The 22390-nt window shown below is 47.6% G+C and overlaps 1 protein-coding gene across 6 annotated transcripts; it reads right to left on the reverse strand.

Annotated features, from left to right (window-relative positions):
* Positions 1 to 235: 235 nt before the first annotated feature.
* PRDM8 (PR/SET domain 8) lies at positions 236 to 20622 on the reverse strand. Of its 6 annotated transcripts, XM_017876526.1 has the most exons (9): positions 20446 to 20622; positions 13015 to 13112; positions 10354 to 10480; positions 7984 to 8233; positions 7382 to 7635; positions 6824 to 6962; positions 4261 to 4481; positions 3041 to 3272; positions 280 to 2652 (listed from the first exon to the last, which is right to left on the reverse strand). In XM_017876526.1, the coding sequence occupies exons 7-9, from the start codon at positions 4477 to 4479 to the stop codon at positions 1028 to 1030; spliced, it is 2076 nt and encodes a 691-aa protein (XP_017732015.1). In that variant the 5' UTR covers positions 4480 to 4481; positions 6824 to 6962; positions 7382 to 7635; positions 7984 to 8233; positions 10354 to 10480; positions 13015 to 13112; positions 20446 to 20622; the 3' UTR covers positions 280 to 1027. The 6 variants fall into 6 exon arrangements, with proteins under 6 accessions (XP_017732017.1, XP_017732015.1, XP_017732012.1 ...); XM_017876528.1 differs by having other exon boundaries at positions 236 to 2649; positions 6824 to 7635; XM_017876523.1 differs by lacking the exon at positions 20446 to 20622 and adding an exon at positions 14517 to 14552 and having other exon boundaries at positions 6824 to 7635.
* Positions 20623 to 22390: the final 1768 nt, after the last annotated feature.

The raw sequence follows: 22390 nt of genomic DNA on the forward strand, positions 1-22390 counted from the left end.
TTCGATCAAGAGGTGCAACACTTTCCAGCTAAATATTTTCAAAGTGATAATAAAAACTTACCTTCTTTTAGGCTCAAAATTGGCTTAGAGTAAATAAATGCAAATGGTGTCAGGTTTATCATTCCTCTCTTATGCTGTTTCTTCCCTTCTTTTCAGGAATTCAGTGAAAATAAATGACATTTACTCAAAGTATAGTCCTTAGTTACAACAATAAAATTTAAAAACTTTCCAAATATTTGCTTTGAAGAAAATAGTCATTTATTGTCAAAGCATCCAACATACTCCGATAAACTATAAAGTTTAATAAATATTTCCAGGGATAAAAGAAACACATAACTATTCAGACTCCATTTCACTGGCACAAAATTACACTTTGTATTAAAATGAAATACATATTTACATAATTGATGACATTCTTCATTGAAGTCCATAATCATTTCATTATACATGCACTTCCCCCTGGAAACTCAAATTGAATGGCGACCCCTTTTTATTCATTTTGTTTATTTTTGTAAGAACACAAACTATCATCAAGAAATGCAGAAAGCATCTCACCCTCCTCCTTTACTTTATATCTAAAATAAATTTTGCCCTTACATATAATTATTACATCTAAATCGTAAGTGCTTAATAATTTAAGTAGAAACGTATGACAAATGCATCAATATGTTGCAATATATGACATTTTTAAAAATGTACCTTTGTTTTGGGGAAAGTGAAAATGCGTGCATTCAAAAGAAAACCCCCTCAAACAACCCACCCAATCAAAAATCCACCATCCTGGCTCTTGTGTGTGTGTGTCTGTGTGTGTGTGTGTGGGTGGGTGGGTGTGTGTGTCCCGGGTAAATATTTGAATGAAGCTCCCGGAAGGGGAGGACGTGTGTGCGCGTTGAGGGGAGTGGTGAATGTACGTATCTTTGTGCAGTGTTTCGGGGTGCAAGGAAGCGGTGGATGTTCTCGCGTGTTTATTCCTGCAGGTGGCTTGACTGTGCGTGCGCGCGCGCGGAAAGCTGGGGTCCTTTCCGAGTCAATTATGCGAGGTCATGTGCCTGGAGAGGTGGTGGCGCTCCCTGAAGGACTCATTGCAGATGGGGCACTTGAGTTTCTCCTCTCGCCGACGCTTCACCAAGGGCTCCATCGCATACTCCTTTTTGTGGTGCGACCTCATGTGGTACACCAGGTCGGAGGTCATGCGGAAGGAGGCGTTGCACTTGGCACACCAGTTCTGCGCGGGCAGACACAGCGAGGTGAAGGAGGGCGGCAGCAGCGTCAGCGCCGAGGGCAGCTGCAGCTGCAAAGGCCCCGCGGCCGCCGCAGCAGCTGCGGCTGCAGCGGCAGCGGAACTCTTGGGCCAGAACGCGGTGGCGTACAGGAAGGGGCTCTGCTTAGGTAGGCCCCCGCCGCCGCTAGGCAGGGACCCGCAACCTCCGTTCAGGTCCGCGGCCCCCTGGAGCTTCACCGCTAGAGGGTCCGCGGCGGCGGGGTAGAGTCTGGTGGGGCCCACGCCGTCGGCGGGGTGGCATGGCTCGAGCGCGCCCAGCTTCTGGCCCAGCACCAGCGGGGACAGCTGCGAGAAGGAGCGTGCTGGCTGCGAGAAGGCGCTTTTGCGCTCGTCCGACGCGGCGCCCTGTCCCCCGCCCGCGCCGCCTGCGGCCCCGGCGCCCGTGCCGCCCCCACCGCCGGTGCTGCCCGCGCTGCCCAGCTGCGGCACCGAAGTGAAGGCGCTGCTCCTCGCAGGACTGCCGCCCTCGAGCCGGCTGGGCAGCGGGCCCCCGGGCCGCGGGGCCAGCATCTTCTCGGCCCCTACCGGCGATGCGGCCGCGGGTGTGGAGGAGCCGCCGCCGCCGCCAGCGTCCTGGTCTTCGGAGGCGACGCCTCCGCCGTCGGCGGTCCCCTCCTCCTGCAGGCCTGCCGCGCGGGTCGCCTTCTTCACCTCCACGAAGGCGCTGCGCTTCGCCTCTCCCGTCTCGGGACTGGGCGGCGCGAAGAGGCGGCCGTTCTCTTCCAGGCCGAAGTAGCTGCCCGAGGCTCGGTACTGCTGCGGTGTGCACACCAGATCCTCCTTGGAGGCCGGGAGGGGCCGCTCTGCGAAGCGGCCCCGGCTGCCTACCAGACCCGCGCCACCGCCGCCCTCCGCCGCCTCCTCCGGGAATTTCCTCTTTCCTTTGCCGCCGCCCGTAGCGATGCCGTCGGGACTCAGCTCCGCCTCCTGGTGGCCGCCGCCGCCGCCGCTGCCGCTGCCAGTGCTGAGGCTCTGTGCTGGGGAGCAGCTGCTGCCTCCCCGGGAGTTTTCCAGCTCTCTGGCCAGGTTGTGGAAGTCTGTGGATGGTTTTGCGCTGCTGCCGCCGGCGGCAGAGGGTGGGTTGCTGCTTTCGGGGGAGGGGGCTGGGTAGTGGTGGAGGGGACCGGCTTTGCAAAACTTGGGACCCGGGCCTAAAGGTGCCTCCTGCTGCTGCTGCTGCTGGTCTTTGCCACCACCGCCGCCGCCGCCCCCGTGGTCCTTGGTGCCCACGCCGCCGCCTTGCTCGTCTTGGGGACTTATATCAGCGCTGTGAAGTCTCTTGGGGCAGCGGAAACGCAGATGCGCCACATAGGGGAACTCAAACTGGAAACGTTGGCTGCATTCCAGGCATGTGTAAGGGGACGACCCTGCTTAGTGAGCAAACACCACACACACACGCACGCGCACACACACACACACACACACCACATGATTACTCAGCATCGCCCCCAAGCCAGTTTGCCACCATCCCCTTGACAAATCCACCTTCATTTCTCAGGGCCTGAGTGCCTGAGAAAAGAATGACCAACCTGATCTAACTTTCCCTCCTGATTTGGGGGGAATACAGCAAACAAGTCAAGTTTCCTTGCTTTATCTTCACCTATCTGTTTAGCTTCATTCCGAACTATATCTCAGAATCTTCCTATGAGACACCCAAAGGGAAGAAAGGCGCGCCAACGCGCCGGATGAGCCCCTGCCGCTCCCTGCGTCTCTCCCCCGCTGGTTAAGGGCCCACACGCCGGTCGCGAGCCAACCTACCATTCATTTTGTTGTGGGATCTAGAGGGGCAGAGCAAGAGTAACTCAGTCAGTTCTTTCCCGTACCAAACTAGTAACTCCTCATCTTTGGCAATCCTGCGAAGAGAGCGGTAAAACAGCTGTCCGTTTTTTATATAGGCTTCAAGGTTCTGCTCTTCCTTATCTCTGGCCGACTGGACCAACCGCAGCCACATGAGACCTTCTGAGGAACCATTTGCTGCTGAGGTGTCTACCTGCGGTTTGAAATAGATGAAAAAAGACAAGAAGGAGAGGGGAGAGGGACCCTCATGAGAGAATGAAATCAGAAGAATCAAGACCATTTCTTCTATGTTATTCTTTTCCAAAAATTATCTGAGACCACGCTTCCAAAAATTTGGCCCAAGCTGGGACCTGTCCTCATGTTTGTAACCAGTAGGCAAGATAACCATCCTTTGAAACACTGCATCAATCATATAGATTATTTAAGTCACCGTTTTTATATATTGGTTGAATACTAATTGAGGAAATTTCTTCTTAGAATTTAGTGTTAACCTCTTGAGAGTTTACTTCTAAGTTATCCCACATTACAAAGGTATGGAGAATTTTGTTTGTTTCAGAAATAAAGCAAGCTTAAATCTTAGAAATGACGCTATGGCAATCATGTTCCAAATCCTGGCTCAAACAATTAATAGCTTTTCTTTGTAAAGAAGAATAGGAAATGAGAGGCCTTTTATCTTCCAATTCAGACATATGAATTTAATGATGCTTTACTATCAAAACCATTAACATTTTTACTTAAATACAAACTCTGGGCACTAGCTAATATTACCAAAGAAACTAATATTTAGGGGATGAAGAAGCCTCCTCAAATGGAAGGCAAATGTACCCAATACTTGTCAAAGAACTTGCAGAAACTAGTTAGTATGCAAATAGCCTCCACCCCAGTGAAATCTCCCAGAGTTTAGGAAGTCGTGTTCATCACCAGGATAAACCAGAACTGAAGCACTGATTTAGATATTTCTAACATTCCAAATCAAATTTTGTCATTTATTCCAAAAAATCAGTTGACAATAATTTGAGTTTAATTTTCCTTTTCTAATTTTTGATGTGTGAAATTGATTGCTTGCTTTATTGCATTTTCCACAGGCAAAACCTATCTCCACTTGTCATTAGAATTATTTTTAGTCCATTTCCAACAGGACATTACCCTCATACACCTACACAGCTCCAGCGGAGACTTACCCGAAAGATATAAGGTACTGTTCTCTTGTCAGTAGACTTGAGAGCTATGAAAGCAATGCTGTCATATAGGGAAGTATGGCTCAGGACACAGGGACCAAATATAGCATTCTCAGGGATGTCGCAGGTGGTGTAAACGCTGGTAAAAATATCTGTCAGACATTGTTGGACAGCCTTGGCATCTCCATCCCAGATGCCTCGCTGGATGCCTGTATCCTCCATCACTGGAGATAGACACACAGCAAAAGAAAGTGAGTTACAATACTGCTTTTACTGCCATTAACCCAGGCAGAACTGTTCAAATACTAGGCAGATTTTCCTTGCACCTGCCTGATTTTTGCATAGCTCTTATTTCAAAATTATAGGAGATAAACATGGCATATTTTAAAGATGAAAACTAAGAGATACTTGTTAAAATAATTAGAATAGTGGGAAATCTGGAGCTGACTGCTTGGAAGAAAGAAAAGAAAGGGCTGGGAAAGACTAGATCATTTTTGCATTACCTTGATATTGGATTGGGTAGATTTTGGAGGTGAAGTTCAAGGCAGAATATATATATTATATATATTATATTTATATCTTATATATATTATATTATATATTATATTTAATATATTATATATATTTATATATTACACACACACACACACACACACACACATATTTTCACCAGCCTATAGACTTCCCTTACTGAAAGAAACTTCTAACCCTTGGGGAAAAGTACCTCTGCCTATGTATTGAACTGGGTGCCCGGGAGCTGATTTTTTCCTTTTCTTCCAAAGAGGGAAGCAGCGTTAGTGAGCAGGCGGAGACAGCGGAGCATGGCGAATGGATTTCAAGTGGAGTGTCAGGGCCACTAATTCTGTGTCAGCTAACCTTTCTCTGCAGCCTACAAGAAGGGACGTATGTCTGCTCATTACCATAATCCAACACTGTTCCTCTGAGGCTTTAATTAAAAGCAGCAAGCAGAGGTAATTTTTTTTCTGGACATGCTTATTTATGGATGAGAGTGAATCCCGGTTACCTTGTTATACAAGGGGGTGGATTGAGTCACATGTAGCTCATGAAGTGAGCAGGTACAGGACAGGCCTAAAGTGTCCCCAGTCTGAAATACTGTGTGTAATGACTGGTAAATTTTCACTCCCCCTACCCCATATGACCCTTTTTGGGCAAGAGGGGGCAGCCCTCCTTGAGCAGTCCTCAGTGGGCTCTCCAGCTGTTTAATCCACAGCAATTTAGAAAGTAATGCCCCAATGGAGGGTTCTCTATTAAGCTGTCATAAAGGGACATTTTCCTTCCTCTGGACACCCCATACAAGACTTATTATTAAAAAACAAAACAAAACAAACAAACAAAAAAAAAGGTGTTTAAATTTTTTTACTAGCTTTGAACTAGCTGCATTGCTTAGTATTTCAAACTAATCAAAAGATTCCTCCAAGTTTGTTGTTCCCTGATAATGTCACCGTTGGCAATTATTTATGTATGTTTTGTATAATTAAAGTAACAGGAAAGAGTAGATCTAATTCTTTTCCTGCAAAGCTGTTCATTATGGAGTAATATCAGCGACGTCTGTTTTTATTTTAATTTATATTAACCAATTAACCTTACACGTGTGACTACAAGGTGTGCTTTTTTCCCCCCATTCCAGCTAACATAGTCTAAAACTTTGGTTCGTCTCATTTTCCATTCATCCTCTTGCATCCTCCAAATGTCAAGTGTTGGGCTGTATCTACCAGACAGCAGAAATAAGGGAAAATATCCATAAAGAAGAAACTTTATTATTCTACATCATCTATCCCTGGACATTTTTACCCCATACAAGGTAGACATCCTGATTTTTCATTTCAAATTAAAATACATTTTAAAAAACCCATAACCTCTCATCTCATTTTCAACGGAATCCTATTCTCCTCTTTTCAATTTCCTTCAATTCAGCGTTTTATGCCCCAATTTCTCTCTTCCTTTTAAAAATCTCTTTCACACAAGCATTTCATTGTGCTGGGAGGTCGCCCCCGTCACTTCGGGCAACAGCAGGGACACAGTCATTAAAATGCAGTTCTACCTAACAATACGGTGAAAAGGTCCTCACTCCGCCGCGCTAATAGCGGTCAGAGTCGCCGCGCCAGCCGACCACGAGCCTCAAGCCCATCACAATAACCGCTGGGCAAGAGTCTAGGAGCGCCCGCCCGCGTGCGGTCGCCTTTGCCACCCAACGTTTCACAGCTCCGTGCCCCGCTCTGGGCCCAGGTTCTTATCCGCCTGCCCTGGGAATATACCCCAGAGCCGGTGGGGCTTTCTGAAAGCCGGTCGCTGCTGCCCGCCGCTAGTCCGTCCCTCTAGGCAGGCATTGTCTGGCGGCCGCGCGCTCCCCAGTCCCCGGCTTCTCCGGCAAAGTGCTCCCCACCCGCTCCTCCTTTTGTACAATACTACTGGCAGTAGAGAGCCCCTCAAGAATTATTTTTCTCTCTCTTCTGGATAATAAGGAGACGGAAGACAAAATTTTCTACTCTTTCCACCAAACTGCCTTCCTCCCATCCCCCTCCCACATCAATGCAAATAGACTTACCAGGAATAAGGTCAGTATAGACTCTACCAAATAAGGCCACCTGGAACCCGGAAGATGCAATCGAGTGTTTCTTTTTGCCTATTGTATCAGTGTATTTCCATGTCAAGAGGTGTTGGTGTTGCTGTCTTTTAGGCTCTTCCTAAAGAGATAAGAGAGAGATGGAGAGATGGGGAGAAAAAGATTGGGGGGTGGAGGGAGGGAGGGAGAGAGAGAGAGAGAGAGGGAGACGGAGAAACGGAGAGAGTTGTACAGATGGACCCGATGCAGTGACTGACTGGCACGCAGACACACACTTTTTGTTTGCTGCACATAATCTGCCCAATGACGCGTGACAGCCCACGTCCCCTCCCTTTAACTCTTTGCTGGGCCAGGAGCTCCCTCCGGCGCCGCCTGCCTCGCAGCTTTTTCCCCCGGCCTGCCCGCGCCCCGCAGATCATGAGCGCCTACCCCGGGTGGCAACGCCTCTCAGAGAGCGTCCCGGCCCGTCTCTTCCTAAAGCTCGGGCCCTCTGGGACGGCTAGGAGGGGAAAATCGTTTCAGGATTGGAAAGGAAGGTACCAAAAGGATTGGAGAGGGCCTTTCCCCGTTTCACTAGGCACTTGGAGAAGCTATGACAGAGAGCTGGACACCCAGCGCGTGCGGACCCCGAGCGTATTTCCCCGTAGTCCGCGTTGCGTGAAAGGGAGAGAGGTGCGGTTAGCCCCAGGGATTCTCTAGCCCTGGAGCCACCGCTGATTTGCGCCGCTAGTTGCCTGGGGTTGATAAACGGGCGTCGTCTCTCTTCAGGAGCGCCAACATTACCAAGCTTCCCCCTGCAAAATTCAGAAAGGATGCGCTTTGGTGAGAACTTGGCTCAGCCTTCCCATGGCTCGGGAGATGAGGTTGGAGTGAGAATGTCACCAGACCTCGGAAGGGGACATAACGGTACCTCCTAGTCCCAGGACACGGGTACGTGGGCGGAGGTGGGGTGCTGGAGGTTGGTGGGAAGAGAGCAGGTTAGTGGACTCAAACAGTTCCTGGTTTTTTTTGTTTGTATTTTTTTTGCCCTCTGCTTCGTGCAGAATCTGCACAGCCCCAGAGGGAGTCCTATAATGGGTGCTGTTGGCACTCCGAGGCCTTGGGGTTGCGAGGCAAGGGTGATTCAAAATAAAAATGATTACCAAGATGGGCTCTGGAAAGCTTTTCGCATCCAGCCGGTGGTGGAGGAGGGGATGGAGTTGCCAAGGCCGTCTCGGGAGCCTCGTTTGTGCGCTAAGCCACTTAGAGGCGCTGACTTGCCCCTTTAGTGCAGCAGCTGATGCTAATGACTTGAGGTCTTTAACAGCCTGCAAGTTGACTCCTTCAACAGGGCTGCAACACCATTTCGCTGGGGGATCTCGGGCTTCTTTTTCACAGTTCAGTTCTCTACTCCTAAGGGAAGAAAGGCCTTTGAGTGGTATAGATAGTTTCTCAACTTCTTCAGCCCCACCCACACCACCACTACTTTGAAGTGCGCAATCTGTCAGCATTAGGATAAATCGGATTGTGCAGCTGGCTAAAGTGGAGGAGGTAGAACCACAACTTAAGGAGACAGCCTCCTTGTTGTTTTTCCTTGTTGTTGTTGTTGTTGAAATAATGTATTTGGGGGGTTGGCAAAAAGCAGCTTATCATGTTAGTTTGATCCTCTCCCAGCTTTGAGACCCTTCTCTGGAACTCGGTGGAGTATGCAGGCTTTGACAGCCTGGTGACTGCAGTCCTAGGAGGCCAGGGGAGGATTTTCCTGAGGAGAAACAAGTGCAAGAACTTTCCCATGAAGCTCATTTTCTTCCTTGTTCTCTCTCTCTCTCTCTCTCTCTCTCTCTCTCTCTCTCTCTGTGTGTGTGTTTCCTTCTCTTTTCTGGTCAGTACCCCAGGCAAGTTGCAAATTGCTGCCTAGAACTAAACTGAAATTCACAGAAGGAAGGGCTGTCAAATCCCCATATTTTGAGAGAAAGTGGGGAATTCCTTAGTTTTCAGGTTAGCTACTGACTTTTCAAAGAAAGCTTCTTGAAGTGCAGTTGTAGGTACTTTGGCTATGTGCAATTTTATGTACTTCGGCTAAGGGTGACTCCTAATGATCAAGGCTTAGTGCAATGAGGGCTCTCTCACATGTCTGTATATAAGAATCTGCAGCTGTACTGAGCTACCAATTGTCTTATAACTGATTGCTCCATTGAATACTAGATTCACTTCTCTCTCTCTCTCTCCACACACACACACACACACAGACACACACACACACACACACACACAAGCATGGACACATTGTCCCCTAATACTTCTTTAAAGAATGGGTGGAAGAATTAGAAATGTGAAAATAATGTCTCAAACATCTGGAAAACAAACCTCAGGTTTGAAGAATAGTGGCCAGAAACATAAGTTAATTCCAAGTAGAAGAAAGAAGAAAAGTAAAGGGCAGAAGAGGCATGGTTGTGAACAACTTCAAGTTAATGAAGAAAAGTAGCCATAAGAGAGTCATGTGGTCCCTTAGAAACTACAGACTGATAAATGCAATATGGTGTGTGAGGAGTGGTGTTTAAGAACATAATTTCATTAATCTGTTGAACAGAACACTCCTTAGTGCTTTCTTTTGCTGTTATTTAGAGCATTGGAAGTTTATCTTTCAGGAAAAGTCATCTGTCCATGCAAAGCATTAAAAAATTATCTTACATATTGTAAATATATAAGCCTCTACTCCGGAATGTGGACTTTAGAAAATAAACTCTAAATGGAAGGCATTTTTCTTGTGCCTGGCCTTTCTCTTATTAAATATAGAGACCATTTAAACTATGTTTCTTTTGAGATACTAAAACCTTGACTCCAGTTTGCATAAAATAATGTTTTTGATACTTAAGTTCAGGGTGGAACAGCTTGACCTTTTTAGGTCTCAAGCTAGAAAACAGCGAAGATTTTATACATCTGAGAAGGGAGTGATTTATTGAGAATCGGGCCAACAGATGCTTCATTTCAGTTTTACTTTTTTGCCCTCTAATTAATGTTTTTCCTACTGCTTTCAGGTAAAGATCCTTAAATATCAGAATTTCTCACATTTTATGAATCTGACCTACCCTTCTTATTATGAGTTAAATAAGTGACATAACAAAACAATATAAGTAAGATTAAATCAAAGTTCTTACTTGGAGAGTTTTCCAGTAATTTAAGTGGTACACATTTTGCTTGGTAATATAAATGTCCTAAATGACAATCATTAATAGGGGATAAAGAAAATCTACAAATTATTTTTATTTCTGTAGAAATGTATGGGCTAAAATGGTACATAAACTACTTTGAAATCACTCTGCATTAATACCTACTGGAATTCACTGATACTAAATGGAGGGTTGAGGCATTTATTCAGCCTCAGACAGTACTATAAAAATGTACCTAGTCAATAGTTTTATGTAATTCACATGGAACAATGGGTTTATGCATATATTTGGAGCTCTCTTCCCTAGGATTTTATTTCCAATTAAGTAATTAGAAGAATGACAATGAAGACTGGGCATGCTCACCTTGTTCCACTTTAGCAAGGCTCTTTGGAGTCCTGGCAAAAATACACATGTAGGAAACTGTAGTGTTATTTTGGAAGAGTGGGCTGGAGAGAGGTTGATAAATGATACCCGAGGTGCTTTTTATGACCTAAGTGAGAGGGTGGAGAAAGGGTAAGAAAGGGAATTTTAATTCTTAGTATTAGAATGGGAATACCCTTTCTCTTCCCAGGGTTGAAAAATGGAGACCAAAATATTTCAACTTCTTTGATAAGAGGCAGGTAACATCTCCAAGAATAATTCACATAAAGATTATTATCCTATGAGAATGAAAACACACTGATTTTCTTTTTCTATATCTTTCTAGGTTCTGGCTTACCCACCTCTAACTCTATTGCCAAAGCACTACGCCAGCAAAGGCTTGATTGTCAAAAGAGTATGGCAATTCATGGTGAAAGCGGGGAAAAAACCCACACACTGGAAGATAAGAGGATGCCAATGGAGCAGACAGTGGCAGCTCCTTCCTAAGCTTATTAATTTCCCACAGGGAGGTCTCTGGAAGGGGCTGTGAGGGTTGAGGGAGGCAGAGAATAGATATTCAAGGAGGAGAATTGCATTACCTCGTCTCACCATTCAAAATAAGGAACTTTTTAGGGAATAAACCTTATTGACTACTTGTAAATGAAAGAGAAACAGAAATGATGGGCTGGTCAATTAAGAAAAACACCAGGCCTGTGCCAAAAATGTTGTTCAGAGGGTTGTTAACTCATTTTCTACCACTTTGCTTTTCTCAAGAGAATGATACATGGTGGGTTTTTTAAAAAGACCCAGAGGGGTTTGTTTGTTTGTTTGTTTTACATCTTGGTGAGAAGAGGCATGCTTGCTGAGTTGGATAAACAATGATGTGAAGGAGTAGGGTGTGGGGAGGGGTACTTGTTTTTTGTAAGTATACACTGCAAACCCAGTTTGGGTCTGTTCCTCACACTAAGTATTGTAGTTGGCTCACTGGGTATTACATAAGCAAATGTTTTCCAGGCTGACCCTGGGAAAGCCAGAGACTTAGAGTTGGGTAATTTTGTAGCCTGTGAGGAAGGACTTCAGGATCCCAACTGTAGGGATCATTACTCCTGACTCACACTTTTCTCTCTTGGGCTTTTCCTCATAAACAGTCCAGCTTTAAATCCTGCTGCTCCTGTGGCTACTACTACCATCATTATCATTACAATGATAATCTACCTTTCTCAAGTTTAAAACTTTCTCTCTGAGTGTTCCCAAGTTTTACTTACACTTCTGTTGGAGTTCAGCTGAGAATGGGATAGTCTTTAAAAGCTATGTGTTACTATCTTCCTCTCCTGGATCTGGGTTTTAGTCAACTGGCTTAATGGCCTCTGAGTATGACTTTTAGATGGGCTAGCAAACCGAAGTGACACTGTGCAAAACTACCAACAGATATGAAATAAGTGCCTCATACTCATCTGTGTGAGTCTGACCTCTGAACCAAATCCAATATCCACTATTTTGACCCCCTGGATTCTCCTAACTTTTATATTCCTCCCAAGATGAGTATGTAACGATCTGGCAAGAAAAGGCCTGGATTTTTGTCAAATCCATAGGTTCCAAAGTCCTTCCTAGACTCAGACACCACACCCTTTGAATGCATCTCAGTGTGAGGGGGGTTGGCTGGTTGTAGCCAGGTCTCCATCAGTCACTCTGAACCTCCTTACCCTCTGGGTCTGGCTTTTTAGGCAGACTGGGGATCAGCGGATGTCTAGCAGTCTCAAATTGGTGTCCAGCAATCTCAAATGAGAATTTGAGAATTCTAACTCTAGGCCTTGGGAATGTGACGATATTGAGAGGCTCTACATCAAATTTCTTCACACAGCCAGGAGAATGGACATCATCCCAAGATTCAGTAACTCTGTGCCACCCTTTTCCTCTCTGTTTTAGGTGGATTGTAATTTCTGAGTTAAATAAAGAGGCAACGATAGACACACAGCATATATATCCTGGGCAGACTACACTTCTTGGCATCTAATCCCAGTTAGCTTTCTGAGGCATGAACTGTGAGAATTTGGGCTGCTGGGGGAAAAGCAACAGAAAGCATGGCTCTTCTGGGAAAGGGGTCTAGGCAGGGGACACAAATGTCCAGTACTTGGAATAAACCCATGGTACACTTTCCTGAGGCCCAAAGAGAGAGACGTTTCATTTTCTCAAGGAAGAGAGAAGCAAGAGAAAGAAAGCAAAAAGAAAGGAAGAAGGAGAGAGACAGAGAGGATTTGAGAAGTATATACCAGTTAGGAGCCACAATAGTGATGATTCACATTGTATTAAAAAGTCTTGGAAATATGGTTCAATTTCTTCACAAATTATCCTCCCGAACTGCTCCCTTGATCATATTGCCAACTGAACTCTGAGTGAAAACTGTATGATTTCAGTTCAATTAATCCCAGGTGTTCTATGATTTAATCCAGGGATATTAATTTAGCATCAATGGGGGATGTCTCCCAAAACATTATAAGAAAAGCTGTTAGTTCTCAGAAGATTTTCACAAACACCTGAAAGCTACCAATGTAAGTCTTTCCTCACTGCTAATACTTGGAAACGTGGTCTCCTAAAAAAAATTCAGAAATCAACATGTCACAAATGCAGCAACATCATGACTACTATAAACACTTCTGGACTTACATTGTGAAGTGGAGGCAAGAATAGGCAAGGATTGCAACATACGTGTTCTCTTGAACTTGCTGAGTGAAAAGCTGCCTCCCAGGCTGATTTGATAGTATCTGTAATGTAATATAGTAACCATGATATTATTCATCATCTCCTTTTAAGGAAGTTTAAATGAAAACTCTTATTTTTAAGAGAAATAATACCCAGAATTGCTAAATAAAACACTCATAAATTCCTAAGAATAAACATGTTGAATATAATGACCTAGATGTTGAGATTTGCTAGGCCTAGAATTTAACTTAGGCTTGAATAACTTTATACCTGAGCAGAAATGGTCCTCTATGCATATATGGGTATGGGTGTGTGTTTAAGAAGGTTGGGGTGAATGTTGTCAAAGGCATCAATTAAAAATAAGTTGCAGGACTGTCATTTTACTTGGATGCTTGTCCATTAAGTAGCCAGTTCTCTTTTTTGGATGTTTTCATGTAAGATGATATTGAGAAAATAGTTTGTGTGAAATCATTCAGGACAGCAATTGGTCCCAAGGGAGCAAATTGAACAGAGTTATAAAGAATATATTTCCTGAGTATAATGTTACTATCTAATATCTTGTGTGTGTGATCAGCTACCCCACAGCATTATCTATATTCTAAAGTCAGTTTAAAACTGAAGTCCTAAGATATCTGTGTTCCAAATAAGTGGGGTTCTCCTGAACTTTTGAAAATATCCTCGAGAAAGCCAATGCCAATGCACTGAGTGCAACGAGTTTTATTTTTAACCTGCGGGACTGAATTAGCGGCTCCTCCTCAAGGCCCCACACAGCTGAGTTTGAGTCCTGAGTTTGGGAAGCAAGACAAGGCACAGAAGTGCCTGCTAGACTCGAACACTTCTTGATGTCTACATTGTCCGATGCCCATGTCTTAGTGAAAGGTACAGCGACAGAACTAAGAGTGCAGAGAAGGTCAAATGACAGACTTCAATGTGGGCAAACCAGGTTTCCCTGGGAGAGATCCAAGGAGGGCAACGCCCCCACAGTGTCAGGAGGCGCAGACACAGATCACATCATTTGAGCTGATTCACCAAAGAGTGCAGAGCCCTGACACAGGAGGCGACCAGGGCAGAACAAAACAAGCCATCATCTGCCCAGCGTCGCCCTTGTAGGGGCACAGTGCACAAACCGTGAATGTGGGGCAGTGTAGGGCCAAGCTGCGCGCTTGGTACGCTCCAGATGAACCCTGGGCGAAGTAGGGAGGAAATGCAGTTCCCAAGGGCCCACCACATTTCCCTTGTTCTTTAGCCTTCCATCGGCAATTAATGCCATCACCTGCTTCCCGCTAGGTGACCACTTTACCTGCGGAAAGGCGTCCCAAGGGCGGGGTCTCCGAGAACCTAACACTTTTTCCACCACCCTGTCTCCCTGCCTCTGTGCACGACCTCGAGCAGCTGGTCGCCTGATCTCCTCGCGGGGCAGGAGCCTGTGTTCCCATTTTTTACTAGCTGGGCTGCCGGTGACCTACCTCAGCCTTGATTTTCCTCCGGTTGAACTAAAGCTGGCAAGAGCTGCCTCCCGGATCGCAGTGAGGACTCTAAGGGAACGAGGGCGAAAGCGCTTTGGAAAGCCAGTTGCTGAGCAGATGGTAAGGGATCACTTCCAAAAGCCAGGGCTAGTTTCATTTCAGTCTTGGACACTAGATGGTCTCAATGCTTTCATTAATGAACATTCTCCTTAGAAGTCTGGAGAACTGACCCAAGAAGAAGGACCAACAATTCAGGCTCAGGAAAGTCCACAACTCCATAGGGGCACCAGTACTGCATGGGTTCGAATCCCAGCCCCCCCCCCCTCAGGTAATTTAACCGGTCTGTACTTCAGTCCTTCATTTGTGAACTGAGGGCATAAAAGGGACCCTTTTCATAAAGTTAGGGCTGAGTTGATACTTAGCAAGCAGAGAACAAGGCTTGGTACATACTAAATGCCCATTTCAGAGCTGCCTATTGTTACTAACACTGCCTTTGCTTCCTCATTAGAAAACTGGGAACTGTATTGTGCACCCACTTTCCAAGTGACCTCCTACCCCCACCCCAGGTTTAATGGAAGAGCAATCAGTTTGCTGCGGAAGGCTGGCCTGGTAGATTGATATTTGACTTCCATCCTCCCATGCCCATCTTGCGAGTTCTTTCTTTAGGCCTGGTGGAGGTGGGAAGGGTCAGGGTCGCTGTGCCACGTTAGAAACGCGGGTACGTCAGGCTGTTAAAGGCTCATCCGGGCGACTCCGTGGGATGAGAAGCATGTGAACACGTTAATGGTAAACTCCAGCGCCGCGGCCAAAAGCCGAGGTCTGGGAGTGAGCAGAGAAACCTGGAGCACCGGGCCTCCCAGCGCTGACCAGGGCTCTGGGCCTCCTACAGTGCGCGTGACCTCCCCACTCCTGTGAAGGGCTGTGGCTCAGATGCGGACCGGGTGGATGGCTCCAGCCCTCCCCTACACGCCCAAGTACAGGAGCTTGGCAGGACGAGGTAACTAGTGCCCGGAGGCAGCAGCTACACCATTGGCACTGGAGCTTCGTGCAGGGCGGGTTCCCCCCGTGGCTGCCCTCACTCCTTGTTCCAGCGCCCGCACGCTGGCTTCAAGCGGAGCACTGTGGGCTGCATGACAGACGGAGCCCCCTGTCTGGCTCGCGAAGCCCAGCGGAACCTCCATCTCCTAACCCACGCCGCTTCCGCGCAGGCGCAGCCCTGAACGGGAGATTTTACGTTTTCCCCATGCCCACCGTCTCACGTTATATGAAACTTTCCGCCCAGTCTAGGACTGGGGATCAGGTAATAGCGGTCAGTTGTGGGTTCCCAGTTGCTCTTCCTTCTGAAGGATCCAAGAGGCAGTGGTTAAGAGTTTGATGTTTGGGATTTTGAACACTCAGGTCTCAACCCTGGGTCTATAATCTCCTACCTGTGTGTTTGAGCAAATCACTTAACCTCTCTGAACTTTAGTATCTTCATTTGTAAAATAGTAAAGACAACATCTATTTCATAGAGTGGCTATGAACATTGCAGGTCAAGCCTGGGTTCAGATCCCAGCTAGGCCACTTGTTTGAGTTAGTTAGCATCTCTATGCTTTTGTTTCCTGTGAAGCAGGGGGATCTGTGAAATAGGGATATTATAATATTTAACATCAATAACATCATACTTAAAGGGTCAGCATACGAATTAAGTGTGATGAGGCTGGCAGAGCATTCAGCCTAGCATGAAATAAATGCCCAAAGTTTAAAGCATCTCAGTGTCCTCTGCTTTGGAATGCTGGGTAAATAGAATTTTAAAAATCTCAGCTCTCTCCTCCCACTTTTTTCCTCTTTGGAGAGAAACAAGATGCAAAGATGTATGTCAGTGTGTGGGGTGGTAGTGCCTGGAGAGTTGGAAGGAAGTAGCTTGTGGCAGAAAGTTAGCGGACCCTTGTGGAAGTTGAATGCCTGTCCTCCTGGCCTTTTCTCTTTAGCGTTTAGTTACAAGGTAAAATAGTTGAAAAGGCAGAGAAAAGGGACTTGGAACATGGAAGACACTCAACAAATGTTTCTTGAACAGAAAATGACATTTCAAAAATCAAGGAGACAGAGAGTCTGTCTGAAATGGGAATGGAGACCCAGAGTTGGGATTGACTGCCATCTCTTGGTGCCAGGTTGCTAGTAGGCATTTGGGGCTCTATAGGAGCATTTCTGTGTGACTTTATGTTATAGATCTCAGGAAGGGGGGGTGACAATACTCTAGAAGAAAAGACTCTGAGGACAGGAGGAGCCAGAGGTTGCATCCCCTTGCGTATAGAGGAAGAGCACAACTCAACAACAGACACGGAGTAAACCTGACTCAAGAGAAGTTACAGAAGTAAAACTCAGGTGAAGAGAAGAAAAGAGAAACGATATGGACTATCTTGGGGCAAACTAGGCCTCCAGTATAGGGTTGGACTCTGTATATCCCTCAAACCTTGGAAATTCAATTTGGAGCCCCAAACCCTAAATTTGCAGACATCTCCTAATTATCTTCACAGCTTAGACCCTCTCAAAGTAGAGAAGCATACCTGCATCACCAAATGCCCCATCATTTTCCCCTCTCCTTCAACACAGTATCATCCTTCTTTTCTGTTCTTCATAGATAATAAAATAATGGACAATGATATTTTACCCATCAACTAAGAGGACATCCAAGAAAACATGGCCTGAAACAGCATTCAAAATGATGTTCTTCTGCTTTTTTTCCCCCTGAGGGCAGAGAATGCTGATACAGCAGCAACCTGGGGTATTTCGTAAAGTTCTAGCTCTTAGTCCACTATCCTGAGTAAAAGGTTCCATTAGCAAAAAGGAGAATAAAATAAAACCAATTCCTCAGTATTCTACCCTGGGGGCAAAGGAGACATTGGTGAGAAGGTGCCACAACTTGGAAAAAGATTTATTTTTCCTGGCCATAAATCTCATCCCTTGTTCCTCTGCCCAACGAAGCATGATAAAGTCCTTTTCCATAAAGTATTCAGTATTAGAGCCACAAAGCTCCCCCAATCAGTAGCCATCTGCTTCTACCATAACTGCTGCTCCCAAAGCAGGGAAAGCAGCAGCAGAGAAAGGGCACCACTGTTAGGCTGCTGGACAAATGAGGAGCCTGAATAGCTTTGGTTTTCCTTGTGTATCTGTATCTATAGAGACAGGAGAAGAAAGGCTGCATTATATTGATACAACAATTGTAAAACAAAACATGGAAGAGGCATCTAAAGGGCAATATCGCATGCATCAGGGGTCCTCAGATAAAAGGGCACTAACAGATTTATAGAAACCTTTAATTGGTTTTCAATTGAAAGCTAAAGAGGCCAGGGTGTAGCTGTGAAGAGTGGCAAAGTGCTCTCCTTCAGCCCTCTGGAGGCGTGATCGATTTCATGAGCGGAGAAAAGAGGAGACCCTACCCGCCCAGAGCTGCTGCTTCTTTGAGGGCAGGGAGCAACTCCACATTAGTAACTTTCCTTTTTGGCCAGAGAGTTAACTGATCTGATCTTAACAGTCTCTCTCCCTCTCCCCCCCACCCCCACTTCTCTCTCTCCCCTCTCTTCCTTCCTCCCTCATTTCTTCCCTTCTTTCTTCTCTCTTTCAGACCAGTAGGTAAGTGGAAAGAGGAAGGAAAGGATGCAAAAGTAAATCTAACATTCCAATTCTGGAAAAAAAACAGGCTCCTAATAAGGCCCAGACTTTAAACCTGTTTACCCACTAGTAGGGAGGCCTCTGAAAGAAACAGGAGTCTGACTCTTATCCTACCCCAGCCTTCCTTTTCTCCATTATTATACCAAACCAGTCCTTCCTTTTCTATACCAAACGGGAAAAGCTAAGCGTCACAGGAGTCTCTCCACTTAGTGCAGTGAGAAGTTTTCCCTTGTGCCCACCGGGTTTATTTCAGAGTGGATCTCTCCATTCAGCCAGTACCAAGCGCCTTTTCCTTAACCCGTTCCTGCGCAGCGCCGCAGCGACGGTGGCCCCGGCCACAGTGCCCACCCATGCAGCAGCCTCGGACGTCCGTCTGTCTGTTCCTAAAGCTAATTTATTGGCCGGACCCTCCATTATCACTTTCGGCTTCCTAATTAATCAACGATAAAAGGCAATGACGCAAATTACGATTATGAAGGAACTGGAAGATGGTTTTGAATAAAATGGGAGAGGGGAAATATGATTAATTGAACGACATGATAGTGAAATCTCAAGTGCGAGAAACAGGCCCCAAGAGATCAAACTCTGAACTCATCCGTATGGCAGGTGAGCCCCTCCAGTTGTCCTAGTGCCCTCGCAAGGGGACAGCCCCTAAATTAAGTCACATGGGTCCTAAGCCTTCGGAAGAGACAGAACTGGGTTCCCACTCCAGCTCCCAACTACACTGTGCCTGAGGCCCTTCCTCCAATCCTACCCCTTTCTCAATCCCCATCACTCACTCTGCCGCCGCCCCTGTCGACTTTCCGGGCTCCTTGCAGGTGAGTCCACTCCACCTCAGGACCGCATTTTTATTGAAGTGTTCCCTATTATTTCGCTAATGAGCCGCGGGTCTCCTCAGTTTCCCTTCTGTCCTTGCACATTCCTCTAGCGAGGCTAACTCTGTGAAATTGCAGGAAAACAAGTCTAGTAGGTCAGAGATCGCATTTGCTCGTGTAAGGGATTAATAAAGCTCTTGTCTGATGCTGCTTTTTAGAATTACGTTCGGGATTAAAAGACAGACTCAACACAGGCACACATTTTGCATCCGCTGGTCGTTGTGATTAATTTTTCCGAGGGGATTTGGGCCGGGAGCTTACGGAACGTGCTCTCTGGGTCTAAAACCCGACGACCTCGGCGCACGGGCGAGCGGAGGGTCTGGGGGCACTGTGGGCACGCGCCAGAACACTGGGGGATTAGAGAGGACATCGGACGGGCCCGGAGATGCCAGCCACTGCGGCCTTTCAATGTGCCTTCCCTCCCCTTCCCCACCCCCAGCGCAACTGCTTCTGAAAAAAAACGGTGAAGACTGTTCAGGGAGGCTGTCTTTAGGGTTCTGGAGAGCGGTAGAGAGGGAGAGAAGGGGGGGGGGGGAGAGAGAGAGAGAGAGAGAGAGAGAGAGAGAGAGAGAGACTCTTGACTGTCATGACTTTTCGGTGGGAGAAAGGGGCTCAGTACTAAGCCAGTGAACTTCAAGCATCCGTCTTGCAAGGGAAATCCCCAGCTCTGCATTCCAGGGAAGCGCTGCTCCAAATGCATAACTCACCCCCCAGTCAAACAGTCGCCGTGCCCTGTCCCTCGAAAAGAATGACTTCTACCTCTGAGAGCTGCCATTCTCAGGGCTGCTTTCGCGAGCACCCAGGGAGGCACCTAAGGAGAGGAGCCAGAGCCAGAGTCTGAGCTTGAAACACGTCCATCCCCTCCACACTACCTCCCGGCGGGCGACAAACCCTCCCCCCACGCCAGTGATCAGAAAAGAGAAGGAAAAGTGTCGGGGTGCAAGCGGGGAGGGAGGGGGAAGTAAGACAACAAGGTCAGAGATAAAGATAGACGAAGAGAGGGAGAGGGAGAGGGAGAGAGAGAGAAGCAAAAAGGAAACGAGAGAGGAGTACAGTTAGAACTGAGAAAAATGAGGAAGGGGTGGCAGCGGTGGGCGGAGGGCATTACCGCTTTCCAGCGGAAGGGGGCATCTTTGCGGCCGAGGGACCGTTCCCCGGGGCGGGGGCGGAACGCCCCGGCAAAGCCAACCCGGTAGCACCGGCCCCTGGGTGCTGGCGCCCCCTTCTGGCTGCTGTGCGGCCGCTCCCTGCTTCTCGCGGGTGCTCTGGTCCAGAAACTGTTGCGCCCTCCGCGCCCAGATGAAGGGGCAGGGGGGAGGAAGGTCAATAAAGAGAGAGGGTTGGGTGCCGGCACGCTCAGGCTCCTCCTTCCCCACCCTGCGCCTGCCCCGTGGCTTCCTTACCTGGGGATTGTGGGGCTCCTTCCCCGTGAGCGCAGCTACTGCGGGCCCCTCGGCGGCCGCGCTCCCACCCCAATCCAAGCCTGCCGAGGAGCCCGTCCGCCTCGCGAAATGGCCCCGGTCTCTGCTGCAGCAGCTGAGAGGGAGGGAGCGACCGCCGGCTGCTGCCGGGCGGCGTCTGGGGGCCGCGAGCCGAGCGCAAGGAGCCGCCATCTGGAGCCTAGGCAGCGGGCGGGGGTGGGGGTACAAGAGAAGGGGCCAGGCGGCTCGGCCCCAGGAGGGCGCGGTGCAGGGCTCTGGCGTGGGAGTGGCGCCCAGTCGCCCCAAGTACTGCGTGTGTGTCGCCAGAGGGGTGGTGTGGCGGGTGGGGGTGGGGGTGTGTGAGGGTCATGGCCCCTGGGGAGGAGGAGCGGAGGCCTGCCCTTCTCAAGTCCCACGGATTACGGGGCAGCCCGGTATCCGCAGGTTTAGCGAAAGAGAGAGGACCATCCTGGCAACCACCAGCCTCCTCCAGTCATTCTCCCTCTGGGGATGGAGAGCTGGGTGGGCGAGGACAACCTAAGCACTCCTACACGCTCACGCACACGCTGTCCGTCAGAAGTGGTTTGCTCATTTTCCTCTCTTCCCACTTTGTCCATCCCACTCCAGGAAACATTCCTCCCCAAACGGTACGGATTTTTGGACTACTCCACCTTAAGACAGCTACTTCAGCCAGAACGTGGGACAGGCACTAACAGGATATCACCCTTGGGGATAAACACTCTCCCGTTTCCTGTGTACGGTGGAAGAGGAAAGAACAGAAGCTGCCAAAGGGGTGGGGTGTGGGAAGTTCATCCTTGCACATTCAGACTAGGAAAGAAGAGAATATTAGGGACGGGAATGGGAAGTGTAGTTTTTCCCCTTTCTTCCTTTCATTTCAGATCCCATTAGTGCTTTTATTTCTTTAATTTTGAAAGCTATTTCCCTTTCCTGAATCTGGATGCAGTCAGGGAGCGAACTCAAGGAAATGATGAGCATGGAGGAGAGCCAGAGGACAGGGGATATGTCCTGGGAACTCAAACTCTCCTGCTTCGCCACTGTCTCCGAGAAAGATGCCCTGAGCCTTGGCCCAATGTAAAGGGAGCTGATTGGGTGTATGGGTGGTGGCGGGTGGTCTGAATAAGAAGTGAAATAAGGAAAGCCAGATCTACTCCCATCCCAAAGCATTAAAAGACACCCCTCCCTACCCCCCAGCTGTCTTGTGTCCGGCAGAATGGCATTATGTAAAAGATCTGGCATGTCACCCAGTGGCACATCTGGTAGGTGTAGATGGCATTCATTAGCACGGGGCTTCTACTCTGCAGCATGCCAAAGCTCTGACAGAGATGCCCGCTGCCAATCATTCATTGGCTGCCAATCCCCAAGCGCGGCCTGGCGGGATGGCTTCCTTCCACCCTGGCACCAGGAGTGGAGGAAACAATGTGTTGAGATAGAAGAGATGAAAGTGGAGCTGAGGATGCGAGGCACCCAACAGATGTATCCCGTGAGGAGATAACGGTGCTAAGAGTCATTTAGCAAGAAAGCATATGCAGGATCTCAGGAGGGAGGCTTGGGCAGGGGGTCTTCTTGCCTAGGACTGAGCTGAAGGAAAAGCAGGGAGCCCTTTCAGAAACCTGAAAGTTGAGGTTGCTTCTCTAAAAACACACAAAGACCAAAACCTCAACCCCCTAAGTTTAGGATTTCCCTCTGTCTTTGGTTTGTCACTTGTATCTCTTTTTATCTAGAAACCTAACTACCTCTGTAAAGGTCAACCTTTGTCATGTTTTTTTTCTGAGGATCAAGATGAAGAGCACCTTCCTGTTTTAAATTTTGCATAATTCTCGTTAGCCTGGTAATTTGGGGGCTAAGGGGAGGAAGATTGTCAGGCTATCTTCAGTGCATCGTAAAAGGCAAAGGTCTTATTTCCATT

The sequence above is a fragment of the Rhinopithecus bieti genome, unplaced genomic scaffold (assembly GCF_001698545.2).
Source record: "Rhinopithecus bieti isolate Rb0 unplaced genomic scaffold, ASM169854v2 scaffold_8675, whole genome shotgun sequence".
NCBI classification, from domain to species: Eukaryota; Metazoa; Chordata; class Mammalia; order Primates; family Cercopithecidae; genus Rhinopithecus; species Rhinopithecus bieti.

Bases quoted from the DNA above. Each gene is read 5' to 3' on its own strand.
- PRDM8 (XM_017876526.1), bottom strand. From the start codon at position 4,479: ATGGAGGATACAGGCATCCAGCGAGGCATCTGGGATGGAGATGCCAAG. The intron at 3,273-4,260 runs GTAAGTCTCCGC...TTCAAACCGCAG, and splicing joins CAGTACCTTATATCTTTCGG to GTAGACACCTCAGCAGCAAA. The intron at 2,653-3,040 runs GTAGGTTGGCTC...TTGCTCACTAAG, and splicing joins ATCCCACAACAAAATGAATG to CAGGGTCGTCCCCTTACACA.